The sequence below is a fragment of the Telmatherina bonti genome, assembly GCF_933228915.1.
Source record: "Telmatherina bonti genome assembly, chromosome: 1".
Lineage (NCBI taxonomy): Eukaryota > Metazoa > Chordata > Actinopteri > Atheriniformes > Telmatherinidae > Telmatherina > Telmatherina bonti.
Window position 1 is genome coordinate 788,668 of NC_136619.1, and position 19,505 is coordinate 808,172.

The window sequence follows — 19,505 nt, forward strand, 5'->3', positions numbered from 1 at the left end:
TTCATAGGCTTATTAATTAATTGAGGCATTATGCTACACATATTTAAGACTGCAGACCAGCTACCAATGTTCAGGCAAGGTGGAGTGACAGCAGGGACAGCCAATCACACAAGAACCAGCAGAGCGAATGGAGGAGTTTATGGGCTGTGTCCAAACTAAGGGAAGCAGGCTTCAGCTCCACTGACTGGTCCATAGTGCTTGGCGTGTCTCGGTACAAGGTAAGGAAACATTGTTTTTTGACAATAAAGAGTTCAGGGAACATGTCCCCTCTGTTGCCAACCATCTGACAGCTATAGCCGGGAACCCCATGCTGCTGGCGTTTTGGAGCCGTTTGGCTCATCTTTAAGGCTGGCAGAATGTTGGAGATGTGATGGAAACTCTCTGTGCAGGTAAAGTGCTCCATCATCTGTTATGTCTGCATTTTGTGCACGTCTGTGACATGTTTCCATTCTCTAGGAGGTACAATTGTGAATGTTGGCTGCTCGGTGGGATGCGGTTCAAGTTCCTCGAGCAGACGTTTGCAGTCTGTCGATATACCATGGAAGGAGAGGTCCTCAGAGAGACAAACTTCAAGGAATCTGAAGGATTTGACTTTTTCCTGTAGTTCAGTATCCATTATTCTTACTTGGTGGTGATTAAAGTTGTTTACTGAAGGCCACACTGCCGGTCTCTGCAGAGATGAGTCCAAACACAGTTGTACCGCTGACTAATTTGATGCCGTTTATTGATGGGAGTTTTCTGAACAGTAAAATATAAAAGTAGGAGTAAATGCAACTGGCCTGTAGTTAAGGTCTGTGGAGCCCACCTGTTTAGGAAGAGGAATGATCGTTTTTGTCATGAAGCAGGGCGTATAATAGTACTTAGCTTCCATTTTCTGCACAATTCAAGTTAAGATGAACCTGCTAAGGCAGAGGAATCTATTTTTGGCATTTTGTGTGGGTGTGTAGTATACTGTGTGTGTATAAAGGCCAGCAGGGAGGCTTCTACATCCATATATTTGTTCATTCGTTTATTTTGTAGTTTTCCTCTGAACTGTGCGACATACAGCTGGAGTCACCCTGTTGTTGGAGAACGGGCTGTAAAGTTAGAGATTTTAGGACGACGACTGGGAATCGGACACGTTTGGTTCACTGCAGACAGAATTTCTCTTCACAGTGGCTGGAAATGAAAGAAGCGGACACAGGTCTGTTTGTGTTGAGTTTTCTTCTTTCTAAATTTGAGCATAAAGACATGTTTTTCCTCCAAGATATTGTATTTATTTGTTTATTTGATTGGGACAGTGCATAATAATGAGTATTAAGTAACAGATGTAAACATGCGAACAAGTACATTTGCGTTTTTTGTGCAGGTAAAAAAAAGAATACACAATAAGAAAAAAAAGAAAAAAAATAGAATGTACAAAAAAATGCATAAAATATGACATTAACAATTTAGACTGTTTACTTGTTTACAATAAATCCTAGATGTCGGACAGATATCTGAATGTTTTCTACTATGATGGTGGGAGGTGATAAAACAACTAAACTTACATCAGAACTGCAACATAAACGCAGCATCTGCTTTGTTTTGTGGATTTTCTGGCACATTTTCCAAGCGCAGCGACAATGAGAGTCCCGTCGTCTTCGGGAAATATGGGACGTTTTGCTACGTGTTAGACAAGCCTGTGCAAACGCAGGAGCTGAATTATCTTCCAATCAAAATCTGAACCGTTCACTAAGGAAAGGCCAAGTTGTCCTGTTTTCCTTTTCCCGGTGCTGACGCTGTGAGGACTCGGACAGAAAGCGAGACAGAAACTGGAAGAAGAAGAAGTTAAAGAACATCATGTTTGGTAATCACTCCGCGTCCTCCTGCCTCCTTCTGATGACGACAGTGACAGGTCCTTCAGGTAAAGCCTTGATCATGTTCCACGCCTCGAACCGGCTCATGTCCTGCAGACTGACACCCTGGACCTGTAGAACTTCGTCTCCACACTGTAAACCACTTTGCTCTGCTGCAGCTCCTTAAATGCAGAAAAACATTCCTGGTAGGTCAGTATCATAACTCCTCTTTCAGTTTTCACCTGGTCTGAATGAAAACACAACGAGCAGGTTTCACATTCAGTTGATGTACAGAGCTAAAGCGCAGCAAAGTCCACGACCAGCATACCTTTATAGATCCTGTTGATGACTAAAGGCCGGTCTCCGTGGATCGAGCCCTTTCCTCCCTCCAAAGTGAAGCCGACTCCCCCAACACCTTTCTGCAGCTGCACTCCGACTGGGGCCTGATGCTCCCCCACTGGAAGATGGATCATAGTTAAAAACTACATGGTTGTATTTAAGCGGCGTGCTACTGTCTGGAGACAAACCTGTGGAGAGGGGCTCATCTCTGCTAACCCCCACCCTTCTGGCCTCCTCCTCAACTCTCTTACAGACAACGACCACAGCTAGCTTCTGGCTGCGGGCCTGACGCAGAACTGCAGTGGCATCCGTGTGCGTGGCGCCATGCAGCGTTTGGCCATTTATGGACAACACTTCATCTCCTTTCTGGATAGTTCCCTCCTGAGCCGCCAGGCCGCGAGGAAGCACCTTGTGGACCTGGATGTGTCAGAGGTGGAAAGTCTTTTAGGTCAGGACTGTAAGCTAGTGTACAAAATGTCACCTAGGGATGTCCCATGATGCACTGGGCTCCTTCTACTCGTCACATCACTGATAGGACTGATAGGAAGAATGGCGCGTTAACGCTCCATATTGCATATTCATTGTGGCAGACGTACTAACTGCATGCAGACGCTATTTTGCACCTTTGAAACATGCAATTCTCTTTGGAAACTGTTCGTAAAACAGTTTGTACCATGTTTTTCAGGCCACAATGTCCAGTGATTGGAGTTTTTATCCTCCCAAAATGATGGCAAGCTCTGAATTCATTTGTTTCACTTGACTATTCACAGTAGATTTTGGAACTCAGTGCACACATAAGACACACCGAATTTAAAGGCGCACCATCAATTTTTGAGGAAAAGAAAGACTTTAAAATGCGCCTTATGGTGCAAAAAAACACGTGCAGTAAGTTTGCACGCCGTTTAGTATAAACTTGTAGAAGACCTTGGCCATAGTGTTGTTAGTGTTAATTACAGGCAAATGAACCGATCTATTTACAGAATGTTTGTCAGTGCACAATTTCATGGTGCACTGATTACACTGATGGACACGGTAGACTTCTGAGACTAGCTTAGCACTTTGGGAATATATTTTGGGATTTTTCAGACCTCTCTGTTGGGTCCATTTAAAGAAAAAGAAACGGAATATGGGTGATTTTTGATACTTTAGGTGAGGAATATGAAAGAACATGTAGTTTACTGTAATGCATCGGGGCCGTAGCAGAGCAGGACTCGAACTGCCAACCATAAGATTGGCAAGGTGTGTGGCTCTAACGGTGTGTTCACACCAAAGGGTGTGTTTAGTGAACGCTGAACGCCGGTCACTAAACTGTCACTTTGGTGTCCAACGCCCAAAAAGCTCCTGCAGCAAGCGGAAAAGAGAGGAGGGGGCGGAGCTTTCCTTCCGGTCAGTCTGAATGATGGCGGTGCAGTAGACAGACGGCATGGTTTTATTTAATAAATAAAGCTGGAGGACGTCGTCGTAGGGCGGTGATAGTCACTGTTAATGCTACAAGAGCCGCACTCAGCAGAGAGCGCCCCCCCCCCCCCCAACAAAGCGTTGCTAGGCAGTGTGTCCTGCTACGTTGCCTAGCAGAGAACCCCCCCATCCATGGTACGTATCCTGTTACGTTGCCAAATCAGTGACATTCAGCTTCTTAGCAAGGAATGGTGATCCTAAATATTACACGGAGTAACGGCTTCTTATGCAACAGTATGTGGTGAAAATACAACAATACCTCCAGAATGTGGGCGTTTCTTTTTCATTATATATACGGAGCTACCGACGGAGCAGCTCTGTGGTGGAGTTCACTGCAGCTGAAATCAGCCAGAACTGGCAACTCTGACAGGGTCAGTTAGGGCCGTTAGGACAGCAGAGTTTCTGCAAGCAGCTCTTGTTAGTGGAGAGAACTGCAGCGTTGAGGATCATTATGACTTGTTTACATGCATTTTCAGAAAGCCAGCAGCTGCTTCACGAGGCAGGAGTCAGAGAGCCGCATGAGGAACGCCGTCGTAGGGCGTCTCAGGCCCGGGTCTGGGTTCACCTCAGGGATCGTAGGCGTTCTGAGCTTGGTGAATTTCACCATGAGCTGCAAGCTGATCGCTCTGATTGGTTGACGCCCCGTGTCAAGCTGCAAAAGTTCGGATTTTCCATCTCTGGCTTTTGTCTCTGCGCGTCAAGCTTATAAAACTTTTTAAATTTTCGGGGTGTGACGCACGTGTCACGCCGACGCTCCAAACGCTGAAAACGCGCCACGAGCAAGCTTGACGTAAACCTGATGGTCTGAACACACCGTAACACCTGAGCCACACAAATGAACACAGACAGAATTTCTGTCACTAATCAGTATTTTTTTCTCAACATAAAAGTATAATCAGACATTAAAACTGAGCCAACTGATAGGCTAATGGGTTCATTTTTCATAATAGCAACACAAACAGAACGTTTGTAAATGTAAACAATCAGCAAACTGCAGCAAAACAGATCAGAGACATGACTGGTATGAAAGGAGAACCTATCAGAGGTAAAGAAGAGTTTTGTTTCAGGTAGATTAACTCGGGACTTGAACTGAAGTCCCCTTGGACTGAACCAATACGGGACTTTGTTCCGTAGTGTCGTAACTTTCCAACAGCCCACACATGTTGGTCACACACATTAATACTAAATGTAAAAATAAATAACAAAATAAAACACAGAAAATACAACAACCAGTATCTGCACAGGTGTCTTCTCCTCCGCTCTGCGCTGCACGTTGGACAGTCACGGCCGCCTACATTAAGCCTTTTATAGATGTCTACAGTACCTGGAAGGCATACTCTACGTGTTCAAATCCAAAAGCGCTGCTAAACACACGTGAAGAGATGCGACTGCAGCGTCTGTAAAGATGTTTACAAGGCAACTGTTCAGTCACACACAGAGGACTGTCCGACATCTAACAGCATCAGGAGAGCAGGATCATTTATTTATATGCTGTATTAGCCAGTATAAATACCATATATGGCCATTAAAAACATTGTTAAAGGATGAAAAGTTAATAAATACACGCAGAAATAAATATAGCTATCGGGAAATGTAACAATATATGCATTTCCTACATTCAAAGGTTTAGAACTTCATGTGTTTTCATGTCAGTTTTTTTAAGGAATCCATGTTCAGGGATTTTTCAATAAATTACTTTATTAGTGTTGTTAACTTATGATCACATGACTTCCCTTCAAGTCATGAAGCAAGTAGCAGATACAGACACGTAACAGACACAGTCCAATATGTCAATATTAAACAACGAGGAGCCGCTTTTCACCCCACCGTGGTCCCATCATGGTTCCACACTGTAAACATTTTATAACAAACATTTATTTAAAATATAGGAACCATTTTATGTTGTCCTCAAGCTACAGCGAGTTTCTCTCATTCATTTGTCAAAATTCAGCTGATCTGAACCAGCTGATTAATGTGTTGCTATGGTAACACCCGTAACAGATGATTACCCAGCTCTTAGTGACCACGGTACAAATGATATGAATTTATCCCACTTCTGGAGTGAAGTGACATAACCTCACTGAACACACTTTGTTGTTTCATCACTGTGTTGTGGAGAGGGTGTGAAGAATCCTCCATCATCTTCATCAGCTTGTGCAGCATTCTTCTTTGGACAATCAGCTCCAGCGGCTCCAGAGTTACTCCAAGCACAGAAGCAGCTTTCTGGATCAGTTTGTTGATTCTCTTCAAGTCTCTGGTTCTGATGCTACTACCCCAGCAGATGCTGCAAAGCTGACTGCACTCTCCACAACAGACTTCTAGAAGATATGCAACATCTTGGTGCAGACGTTAAACCATCTCAGCTTCCTTAAGAAGTACAGTCTGCTCTGACCTTTCTTGTAGATGTAGTCAGTGTTGCATTTCCAGTCCAGTTTGTTGTCCAGCTGAACTCCAAGATACTTGTATTCCTCCACCACCTCCACCTCCTCTCCCAGGATGGAAACAGTGCTTTGTTTATTCTTCTTCCTCCTGAAGTCAACAATCATCTCTTTTGTTTTGCTGCTATTTAATATGAGATGATTGTCACCGCACCATTTAACAAACTGACTGACCAGTTCTCTGTACTCTGCTTCTTGTCCATCCCTGATACACCCCACAACTGCAGAGTCATCAGAGTATTTCTGCAGATGACAGGACTCAGAGTTGTACTGGAAGTCTGAGGTGTACAGAGTGAAGAGGAATGGCCAGAGTACAGTTCCTTGTGGTGCACCAGTGCTGCTGACCTCCATCTCAGACACACAACCTTTCAGTCTCACAAACTGGGGTCTGTTTGTGAGGTAGTCATAGATCCAGGTGGTTGTGGAGGTATCCACCTGGAATTTATGGAGCTTCTCACATAACAAAGCAGGCTGAATGGTATTAAAAGCACTGAGAAATGAAAGAACATGACCCTCAGAGTGCTGCCTGAATGGTCCAGATGAGAGTGTGCTCTCTGGAGCAGGTATATGATGGCATCTTCAACCCCAAGTCCATTACGATATGCAAACTGGAATGGGTCCTGAAAGGTGTTTACTTGCTTGTTGAGGTGAGCCAGTAAGAGTCTCTCCAGGACTTTCATGATGTGAGATGTCAGGGCAACTGGTCTGTAGTCACTTGGTTCAGCTGGTTGGGTTTTTTTAGGCACTGGAACAAGGCAGGAGGTTTTCCACAGCACTGGAACTCTATTTTGTCTATTTAGGGGACCAAACCAGTGACCACCTTGCTTTGAGGCCACAGTGCTAACCACCATGTCACTATGCAACCCTAACATTTTCAAAAATTAAAATACTACTAAAAAAGATTTTAAAATTAAAAAAAATAAATAAATAAATCAGAAAATGCAGAAATGCAGGGAAAATATAACAATGGAATAAACCTGAACAGTATCGGTTCAAATTTTAGTCAAGGTTTTAAATCACAATACTTGCTTCTTTAAAATGCATCAATAATCAAACAGGCAATAAAAACATCAGTTTACCTGATTTTCAGACAGCAGAGGTAGAAGGAGCTGCATTGATGGAGATATTGCTCTTTTTGGTGCCGGAATCAGTCTCTTGGTTTCTAACATCTGACACATGTACTGCAGGGTGTGGATTTCGTTCTACGTGCAGGCGTAAACTGTTTGATAAACCCAGCCTTGAAGGGCTTTTCTGCCCCCCCCCACAACTCCTCACATGACCCACAAAAACATACTAAGAAATGTGTTGTTACTTTAGTGGCTGTGTAGTAGTTGACTATAGTTAAAACCGTGTCAGTGTTATGATCCATTCCTCTGCTTTAGTGTGAAACGTTTTGAACCAGGAATCTCTACAACCTACTTCAGGTGAGCCGAGTTTCCAGACGGATGCAGAGTAAAACAACTCTGCTACATATACTAGTCTAGTAGCTTATTTCTAAAGTAACCAACAGGCTTTTCTTCTTCTTCAGGAAAAAATGTCTCTAAGTGGTGTTGTTACTTGTTTCATACTTCATAATATTAGAATCTGTCACATCTGCAGCGTGTACTCCAAGATGGTGGACATCCTGTTGCCACGGCAACTGGTGCTGACTTTTTTTGCTTGCCTTGAAATGTTCCACATGTGCCAAGTTTTGTTATCCTTCATCAAAGTAGACTTTCGAGACCCAATTCATTGGGGATTTTTTTCTGTGTCTGGGTGGCGCTGATTAACCAGAATAAGAAACATTTAGAAAACAATAGGGTCGGAACTATACTTTGTATCGCTTTATAAAACTCAGACCCTAATAAACCATCAAGACAGGAAATTAAAGTGAGTCACAAATACAGATGCTGTATTAAGAGTCCTGTATTGTTCTACTCCAGGGTATAAATTTTCTGGACGTGTCAGATTAAAATTCATCTTACTGTTAGAGCTTTGCTCTCCAGATCACATCCTCCAGCAATAGTGAAGCCTAGTCCAGCACCCTCCTCCTTGTGCAGAATCACCACGTGGATGTCCAGCAGATGCTAAGAATAGAAAAACACAGTTAAAATCACATTTATTACAAGTAGATGACAGCCCAGGAACAGCCACATTACACCTTTATTACAACTGCACCACAGCCCAGGAACAGCCACATTACACCTTTATTACAACTACACCACAGCCCAGGAACAGCCACATTACACCTTTATTACAACTGCACCACAGCCCAGGAACAGCCACATTACACCTTTATTACAACTACACCACAGCCCAGTAACAGCCACATTACACCTTTATTACAACTACACCACAGCCCAGGAACAGCCACATTACACCTTTATTACAACTACACCACAGCCCAGGAACAGCCACATTACACCTTTATTACAACTACACCACAGCCCAGTAACAGCCACATTACACCTTTATTACAACTACACCACAGCCCAGGAACAGCCACATTACACCTTTATTACAACTGCACCACAGCCCAGGAACAGCCACATTACACCTTTATTACAACTACACCACAGCCCAGTAACAGCCACATTACACCTTTATTACAACTACACCACAGCCCAGGAACAGCCACATTACACCTTTATTACAACTACACCACAGCCCAGTAACAGCCACATTACACCTTTATTACAACTACACCACAGCCCAGGAACAGCCACATTACACCTTTATTACAACTACACCACAGCCCAGTAACAGCCACATTACACCTTTATTACAACTACACCACAGCCCAGGAACAGCCACATTACACCTTTATTACAACTACACCACAGCCCAGGAACAGCCACATTACACCTTTATTACAACTACACCACAGCCCAGGAACAGCCACATTACACCTTTATTACAACTACACCACAGCCCAGTAACAGCCACATTACACCTTTATTACAACTGCACCACAGCCCAGTAACAGCCACATTACACCTTTATTACAACTGCACCACAGCCCAGTAACAGCCACATTACACCTTTATTACAACTACACCACAGCCCAGTAACAGCCACATTACACCTTTATTACAACTGCACCACAGCCCAGTAACAGCCACATTACACCTTTATTACAACTACACCACAGCCCAGTAACAGCCACATTACACCTTTATTACAACTGCACCACAGCCCAGTAACAGCCACATTACACCTTTATTACAACTGCACCACAGCCCAGGAACAGCCACATTACACCTTTATTACAACTGCACCACAGCCCAGTAACAGCCACATTACACCTTTATTACAACTGCACCACAGCCCAGGAACAGCCACATTACACCTTTATTACAACTACACCACAGCCCAGGAACAGCCACATTACACCTTTATTACAACTACACCACAGCCCAGGAACAGCCACATTACACCTTTATTACAACTACACCACAGCCCAGGAACAGCCACATTACACCTTTATTACAACTACACCACAGCCCAGGAACAGCCACATTACACCTTTATTACAACTACACCACAGCCCAGGAACAGCCACATTACACCTTTATTACAACTACACCACAGCCCAGGAACAGCCACATTACACCTTTATTACAACTGCACCACAGCCCAGGAACAGCCACATTACACCTTTATTACAACTACACCACAGCCCAGTAACAGCCACATTACACCTTTATTACAACTACATCACAGCCCAGGAACAGCCACATTACACCTTTATTACAACTACATCACAGCCCAGGAACAGCCACATTACACCTTTATTACAACTACACCACAGCCCAGGAACAGCCACATTACACCTTTATTACAACTACACCACAGCCCAGGAACAGCCACATTACACCTTTATTACAACTACACCACAGCCCAGTAACAGCCACATTACACCTTTATTACAACTACACCACAGCCCAGGAACAGCCACATTACACCTTTATTACAACTACACCACAGCCCAGGAACAGCCACATTACACCTTTATTACAACTACACCACAGCCCAGGAACAGCCACATTACACCTTTATTACAACTACATCACAGCCCAGTAACAGCCACATTACACCTTTATTACAACTACACCACAGCCCAGGAACAGCCACATTACACCTTTATTACAACTGCACCACAGCCCAGTAACAGCCACATTACACCTTTATTACAACTGCACCACAGCCCAGTAACAGCCACATTACACCTTTATTACAACTACACCACAGCCCAGGAACAGCCACATTACACCTTTATTACAACTACACCACAGCCCAGGAACAGCCACATTACACCTTTATTACAACTGCACCACAGCCCAGGAACAGCCACATTACACCTTTATTACAACTACACCACAGCCCAGGAACAGCCACATTACACCTTTATTACAACTGCACCACAGCCCAGGAACAGCCACATTACACCTTTATTACAACTACACCACAGCCCAGGAACAGCCTCAAGACAACTTTATTGTATAGCAATGAAGCAGCAGAATGATGATCCATCTGCCGTGGTCTTCTGAACCAACTTGCTTTGCTACAGCTGCATCAATAAGAATCTACAGCATATTGCATTGCTCTTTGCTTTTCCCCATTTTTCTGTCCACACTTTTCACTGACTTGTGATAGTTTAATTAATCAGTGTAGAAGCTCTTTTTTTTTTTTTTTTTTTTTTTTTTTTTTTTTTTTGTCTTGTCCAGGATTTAAGAAGGCAAATGGATTTTCTGGATGCTGAATTCTGCTGGTCAAATTTACTTTGCCAAGGGAAGCATTATAGATATAATACTCCCCATTTTATTCTGGATTTTAATTTCATTTCTATATTTATTTTGCATAATTGTTTGTATTACAACGTGTGTACTGCTGGACCGGACCGGAGAGGACAGAAGAGGGACAGAAAGAGAATTGAAAAGAAGAGAAAACAGAAAACACTTTGTAGAGAGAAAAGGAGAGAGAGATAGAAAGAAAAAAAGGAAGAATGAGAATGACAACCTTCATACATTTGCATGTACATAAACACACATACACACCCACTTATATATACACACATCCATACACCTATACACACTGGAGTCCTGTTCCCCCTGCGGGAGGACGAAGCCATCAACTATCACTAAAACCTAGAACTCACAAGCTAGATCAGACACACAGGAAGAAAACCAGCCGTTGTTAGTAAATAAACCTGCAGGTGACTCAGTGACTGTGTCACATGCAGAACATACAGAGTGGAACGTGTTCAGAGAGGAGTGATCATGCCAATGTGGCCCCGCCCACACAATGGTGAGAGGAAGGCCCGGAGAGACCCGAGGCTCGAGCAGCTGGTGGCCGTCCCCAAGCACAGACCCCAACCACCCCGCTCCGGAGCCAGCCATGCATCCACCCAGGATGTGGCAGAGGGGGGGCCCAGCAGAGCCTCCCACGGTCAGGGGGAACAGGCCCCAGCAGGCCCGGACCGGCAAACCAGTGCAGACAGAGTGCGGGCCCCAGGACCCCAGGAGCCCGACGGCAACCCTCCCACCCCCACAGGCAGAAGGTACAGCCCACGCCAATGGAGAGCTAGGACACCCAGACAGCCACCGAATGGCAACCAGGCCGCGCCCCCCGGGCACCAAGGCCCTCTCACCCCTCCAGCACACACACACACACACACACACACACACACACGCACATACATACGTGCGCACACACTCCACATCTCCGGGGCCCGGAAGGACCAAGACAAACCGGGGGCAGCCGCCCTAATAAGAGTCATTTTCTATCGAAATTCATCACTATTATATAGTCAAACATATGAAAATTAATTTTTAACAATTTGCTCATTGTTTTATTTATTTTCCAATAATATTTAACATTAATGTCCTCTATGTTTTCCTGCAGGAAGAACTGCCAATGCAATACTATTCATATATAAATGCTGATTAAGGAGAAGTATTCAAATTGGGAATTCGGTATTCTGTAACTAAAGGCATTCAGGATGTGTTCCCCCCCCCCAACACTGACTTCTGACAGATCACTGCAAGCACTATTGTGATTGGATATATTTAATCCTTTTCCTAAGGCTTTGATTCCTCTTCTTGAACCAGTTGTGACGGCCAGGCCTTAACTATGTTTTTCTTTATTTGTCAGTAGGTGTGCTATGGGCGGTTCAAGTCATCAGAGCACCTGGTTGTAGCACACCTGCATATAAAAGGCTGTGGGCTGTTTGCCCTCATTCGCTCTCAGCCACAGCTGACTTGCAACCACTTTACACCACTGAATTCCACGTTTACATACTGCATACACATACTTTAAATTCTTTCTTTAATAAAATACATCTTTGTGTATGAACAGTGTTGGCTTCCCTCCTTGTTGTCACGGCCTTCTGTGCTGGTCGTGACACAGTCAAAGACTGAATTTTTCATTTTTGGTGCTTCCAGCTTCCAGAAAAGCTGACTGTCATCGCATAGCAGTGGTAGGAGAAGCCATGAGAGCTTCTAACTGCACCGAGTGAGGAGGTGGATAGTGGAAAGAGAAGAGGGCCGAGCACCGATCCCTGAGGCTCCCCTGTTTTCATGTGATCTGGAAACTTCTCCTCACCAGGATACTCTGAAGGATCTTCCTGTGAGGTAGGACGTGGACCACGAGAGGACAGATCCAGAGATGCTGAGCTCAGAGAGTGGAGAGGAGAATCTGATGGCTGGCTGGGTCACAAGCAGCATACAGGTCCAGCAGGACCAGGACTGACCAGTGGATCTGGTCCAGCAGGACCAGGACTTAGGACTGACCAGTGGATCTGGTCCAGCAGGACCAGGACTTAGGACTGACCAGTGGATCTGGTCCAGCAGGACCAGGACTGACCAGTGGATCTGGTCCAGCAGGACCAGGACTTAGGACTGACCAGTGGATCTGGTCCAGCAGGACCAGGACTGACCAGTGGATCTGGTCCAGCAGGACCAGGACTTAGGACTGACCAGTGGATCTGGTCCAGCAGGACCAGGACTGACCAGTGGATCTGGTCCAGCAGGACCAGGACTTAGGACTGACCAGTGGATCTGGTCCAGCAGGACCAGGACTGAGGACTGACCAGTGGATCTGGTCCAGCAGGACCAGGACTTAGGACTGACCAGTGGATCTGGCAAGCTGAAGGGAAATCGGTAACAGACTGGGGAGCAGTTTCAGTGGAATGGCCTCAACTAAAGCCAGACTGATGTGGATCCAAAAGGTTTTCAAAATGGAGGAACTGGAAGACTTGGCTGAAGACTGCACGCTCTAGTAGTTTTGATAAGAACGGCACCAGTGAGACCAGTCGGTAGTTTCCAACCTGGGCTGGGTTGAGTGTGGGCTTAGTGCCATCCTAAAACCTAACCTAACACTGGCACTCAAAGAGCGCAAACCTCCGCCAAGGACCAATGGCCCTACCTCACAATGTTAAAGAATCTTTTAAAAAATTCCTGGATCCAAACGGTGATCCGGATCACCACCAATATTAAATACGTTCTTTCTTTTCACATTTTCAACATTTCATAAAAATCTGTCCAAAACTTTGAGTTACTTAAAGGATTCTTTAACATTGTGAGATACGGTCACTGGCCTTGGCAGAGGTTTTGCGCTCTCCGAGTGCTTTTCAAGTTATCAAATATGATCAGTGAAATATTTTATCTTTAAAAGAGCAACTGTAATTTTTAATTGCTACAGTCATATTTACTTGACCTAATTTAAAATCGGTAAATCTTTTTCTTTTAATGATTTTTTTCCCACAAAAAAAAAGCCCTCAAATTGTAATTTATCTGTGTAACCCAATTTTTCCTGTGCATTATCCTTTTTAATGTTCGGTTGCAAAAAGCACTTGACCAGTCAGCTGACAGGCAAGTTGTGGAGACGAGGTGGACTAGCAATGCTTCAATCTGTTAACGGTGCTCTGAGGTCTGGTAAACTGCATGGTATCCTGATCCGCCAAAACAAGCTCCGCTACCTCGACAGCATTGATGTGAACTTCTCGAAGACATCATTCAAATACTGAAACCGTTTGAGGCTACCAGGCTCCTCTGATCAGACACCTACCCTTCACCTAATCCTGCCAACCAAGGCAATCCAGCTGGGGGCTTTGTCCATCAAGATGGAGACAGTGTGATTGTAAAAGATGTAATACAATACATTGCTTATTTTTATGGTTTAGTTGGTGGTCATTCAAGTAACTAATAGGAGCATGGTCATATCTAATAACAGATGTGCATAAAAGAAATCTGATGTTTCCCGGGAGAGACGATGTATAATTTAATTATCAAATAATTTTATAACTGCTTGATGCCTGATATAAAGCATGATGCCTGTCTGCTTGAACTTCTATACCCTGTAATAATGAAGTTGCATATATTACCATGATATCATTGCATGTATCATGTGATTTCACTCTGTCTTCTCTGACTGAAAGGTAAGTTGTTCCCAGCCAGTGGAGCAGATATTTACAATTCACCTGTAACACTAGAATCAGCTATTATTGAAATAATAGCAAATGTGAATGCCCATTTATTGAACTATGCTGAATGATTGAAATGAAATTGTATAAGTATAAGAAATTGAAAAAAAAAAGAAAAAAAAAAAAGTCAAAATTAACATTTTTTCTAATTGCCCCACATTGGGATTTGAATCTATGAGCTCCTGTATTCAAGCACACTGACTTTACTCACTATGCCACAAGCAATCCTGGTTGCACCTTGGAAAAAAACCGTTGTCATTTTTTCCAATTGCCTTTTTTTCCCACGCCCAGCAGGGTATAATTAGCAGGATTGCAAAAACATGTGAGGTTGAACTAAACTCCAGTAAAGATGTGACAGACTTTATTGTTCAATGTGAAAAACTTTTTTCAACGTGTTTAAAATTTATCAAAGTGTTGAAATGTTGCAGGGAGCATTTTTGAACAAATACTTCATATTTAACTTTGACATTTGCAAATAAATTCCTTTGCTCCTTGAAGTGTGCAGCTGAGACCAATAGTGTTCATTGAGCACCTGCAGAACTGCACGCCATCACACAAGCAACAGCCGACAAACGACAATGGAGCTATATGCTAAATGCTGCATTTGAACCCGTGCCTTGTACCTGTGTACCTGTGCACAAAATGGACCAATCGCTGAGCTGAATTCTGTTTCTTCCAATTACAGGAACGGATTTCAATACATTAACAAAAACTTGAATAACTTAAAACGTTTGAATCTTACAAAGACCAAAAGTCGTAGAACATATCTCCTGAATGGGCTGAAGAGTTTGATACTTGAATGGTTGAAGTGAGACAAACGGTGTAGGAGCAGTAGCGTTTCAAAGATTTTGCAGGAAAGACAATGGGGACAGGAAATTGATGAACCGGACACTGCAAACTGGTGCAAACTCTGAAACCCTGTTGACCTGTTGTGCTGAATCTTTGCAAGGTCCAATCCGCATTTGGTTGGAAGGACTTTCATCCAATCACAAGGCTGGATTTATTTTTACAAACTGCTAAATATCTCAAAAACTACAAAGATTTCAAATTTAAAAAAAAAAAATTGTAGCACTGCAGGAGCTGCAGGGTTTAAGATGTGAATGATTGAAGTGACTTGAACGGTGCAGGAGGAATAATAATAAAAATGGCTGAACAGGATCTCAATAATGTCCCCATTAATAATTGTTGGTTAAATTTTTCCAAGCTTGAGACCCTTTTCAAGCAACTAATATGAAAAAGTAGAATGTAAGTTTTATCTCAGGATTCAGCCTCCCAATAAAGACAGGTTACGCCAATTAATTAATCCACATTTAATAAGAAATATATTTATGATATGCACCAATTTTGTTAAATGTATTAAGTGATCCTATCAGATAATGCTTCTCTTTCCAGCAGACAAGACGTCTGCATATTTCTCCAGAATGTGGTTTGATGTGTATAAAGAAATAAGATTTTACTTAGATCATGGTGTTCACATTAATGAGATGGAGAAAGAAAGAAACAAGTGCGCCACCGTGCGGCCAAACTCTACCTTTCAGGACAAAGTATCAGGAGCTGTTCCTATTGGTTAAGTTTAGCCCACCCTTCTGAAAACCAGCTTGTGATTGGCGAAGATGCAGAGGGCTGGTGCAGTTAAAATGGACCCGCGCTCCCAGTAGTTCACTGCTTTTTCCCAAGACTTCTCTCTTTTCCTTCGACTCTCTCTCCTTTTCTCAACCTTCCGTTTTCATTGGTTGCTATAAGATTATTCTACGTCTCCTCTTCATTGCTCCACGTGCAAGAAAGTGCAACAACAATAGTTTATTTTTAATAAACTATTTAATAAACAATAGTTTATTTTTAACCAGTAATTAACCAGAACTCTAGTTCTAAACCTTTTTCACTGCGTCTTTACACATGAAACCTGGAACTATTCTATTTTTGGGACAATCTGGGTTGTCATCACATCACTTCTGGAACTCCACTGAACGGATCCAAAGGAGGCCTCAGAGTAGCTGTGTAGACCTACCCTTTGGACGCTCCAACCCCCGAAGGCTCGCCGAACAGGGAACCAACCACCCGGCTCGACCCAAACTCCGGAGACCCAGCGTCTAAAGTAGGATCTGATAGTGTTCGGAACATTTGTGGTGTCTTGAACCAGTACATCAAAATTTAACTAAATTATACAATGATCCTAAATTTGGATGTAAATTCAAGTTTGATGAATTCTTATCTCAGACTTAAGCTGATAAATTTGAAAAATATTCTTAATTTCAGCCAGTTCCTTCCTCATCCATCTCATTTTAGCAATATTAGCAGTCATCATTAATGTCAGAATTGAAAATCTAAACCGACATGTTCATCCTAGAATTTTCCAGATAACTTCTCCTTCATTGCTTCTATTCATTTGATCTTCATGCTGTTTACCATAATTGTTAATCAATATTTGTGTTCAATTCATCCGTTTTTGTCATAATTTCTGAGAGCAAATTTCTGGGCTACTCGTTCTTAGAATTCACTCCATCAAATAGAGACTGAAGTTATCGCAGGTCTTCTCATCCTGGCTTGAATCTTAAGTTAGATTAAAAAAGATGAGGTTTATTACTCTGATCAAATAATTAGAGACATATTTCTGCGACAGAAATATTTGTTTTACCTTGAGTGTGTCATCATCTAAAGTTTTAACTTCCTGGATCATCTTCTGGATTTCCTCCGAAGGGATGACTGAGATGACAGAGTGAGCCGAAGCCGACGCGACAGATGGTTCAGATCCCTGCTCCCACCGTTCGATGGTACATTTCCTCAGAGCTGCCAGACTGCATCACAAAGACAGGTGTGATGTTCAGAGTTTACATCTGAGAAACACCTCTGGTGTAAAGGAAGAATACATCTTCATCCTCACCTGACGGAAAAAGCCTTGTTGGTTGCGTCCCGGTCCGGATCAGAGTCTGGAGGGTTGCGAACATCCTCAGCCGAAGGGTCTTCCGTGTGTTTAACATGATGGGAACCAGGAGGAGATCGCATTAATGCCTGAGAAACCTGGAAACAAAAACCACATGATAAAGAAAGGTTGGAGGTTTTCAGGATGATATAAAAACATTCAGACATGACAACCAGATGTCCGATACTGTCATCATGTCTTCTGGGTTTCTTCATATCTGGATTTGTTTTTTGTTTTGAGTAAAATAAGTACATGTATGACAAAAGCATGAAGATCAGGCCAAGATCTCCATCTTTAAGGTGTCTGTTAAAGAGCATGTTCAGACTCTGAGAGGAGAACATGTGGAAGTATTGATGGTTCTCCAAAACGTGCACAGCAGCTCATGAAGTAAGCAAGCTGAACCTGTGTGCTAAAGCGTGGCTCGGTTGGTCACTGGGGTCTCCTCCCAGAAGGACATGCCCTTACCAGCTGCCTGAAACACCTCATCTGGCTCCTCTCAATGTGGAGGAGCAGCTCTACCCCCGGAGCTGCTTCTCATCCTATCTGTAGGGGAGAGCCGGGCCACCCATCTGTCATATTGCCTTGTTCATCATCATCTCTTTTCAGAACCTCGTGGGTCAGTTTGTCATGTGACCTGGACAGAGAATGCATTCTTCGTTGGCGCTGGTGATGGTAAGCAACATGAGGAGAGCATGGCTGAGATGTGGCAGTCAATCACTGATCACCGCCCAATATTCATCCACTGGTGATGCCACCACTGGAGGCGAAGAGGGTCTTGCATAAGACGACACGTTGGACTGAAGGGGATTAGAATGGGCAATATTGCATCTGAGCCACTGCAACCCCACCCAGATGTTTCAACTGGGTGATTCCCAATTTTAAAACAGGCCATGTTGGCGGCTGTAGCTCAGGAGGGAGCTGGGAGAGCGATTCCAGGCTTTTACCAGCCATTTGTGAAACTGAACATTAAACTTCTGCATCATTAAATTGTAGCGTCGACATAATAGCTTAACAAAGGATAAATTTCAGGTTATGTGAGAAAAAAAAGCAGTGAAATGAATCTGGGATCTGAACTGAGCTTCTTACTTTACCTGGTTACTGAAGATGATGATTTTCCCAAAATCTCCTTCCTCCTGACTGTCCGTGGATGAAGCGGAACTGGGATCTGTCCTTGGTAGTTTTCCAGGTCCTCTTCTCTCATCAGAGCCTCCCTCTGCTTCTTTTTCCCAGGATCTCATTGGTTCTGTAGGAACATCTTCTGGCTTGTTTTGAGGTGGAAAGGCTTTGTTCTCTTTGCCAACTTGACAAGAATATTTGATGTCAGAGTGGAGATCTGAGGGTGGCTGAGTGGAAGGAGACTGGTTTTCAGAGATTTCAGATGGACAGCTTTCAGTAGAGGAGGTGATAAATCTGTCGTTTCCATGGCTTGTCTGCGTCTCTTTGGTAAATTCATCTTTCCTCTTCTCATGATCTTGTGGAAATGGAGGACAGGACCTCTCCGAGTCCTTCTCCACCACAGGAGGTGATATGGTAGGTGCAGGAGATCTCTTGCTGCTTCCTATCTGACTTTCTGGACTAGAAAACACTTCAAATGAGTGAATCTTCTGTTTAATGGAAATGTTGGCTGAAGAAGAGGTAGATCTTCCCCCAAAGCTTCTCCTGGAGTCGGCTGCAGTCTTCTGATCTGAACTTTTCACTTGCTTCCTCTGCTCCTGGTCATCCTGGATTTTCCTCAGACTCTGCCGGAACCAGGCAGGCTTGGGAGCCACTAGGGGGGCCTTCTTTGGTCCTGAAGGATTGGGAATGGTGGTTGATGGAGGATCTGTGGCTGTTCCATTCAGCTCAGGGACAGTGTCTTCGTTAGGCATGGCAGGGATGCTGACTGGCTGTGTGGGATCAGGAATGCTCTGGTTACCGTAGTGGGCGTTGGGGTTGGAAAGGCAAACCCACGGTCCTGGAGTTTATCTGGTGGATTGATACACAACCGTCACCTCAGAGCTCTTCTCTTTGGTTTAGAGAAGATTGCAAAGGTCAAATCACTGGAACAACAAAGCAGATAGTGAGCTTCATGA

General features: G+C 43.6%; 1 protein-coding gene across 1 annotated transcript; it reads right to left on the bottom strand.

Moving 5' to 3' along the window:
• Positions 1-1,832: 1,832 nt before the first annotated feature.
• On the bottom strand, positions 1,833-19,301 carry il16 (interleukin 16; the record flags this gene model as incomplete). The annotated part of the gene is given in 8 exon segments (XM_079243180.1): positions 1,833-1,999; positions 2,146-2,260; positions 2,330-2,384; positions 2,386-2,573; positions 8,017-8,118; positions 17,149-17,308; positions 17,395-17,531; positions 18,525-19,301. Coding segments are annotated over 8 exon segments (1,701 nt in total).
• Positions 19,302-19,505: the final 204 nt, after the last annotated feature.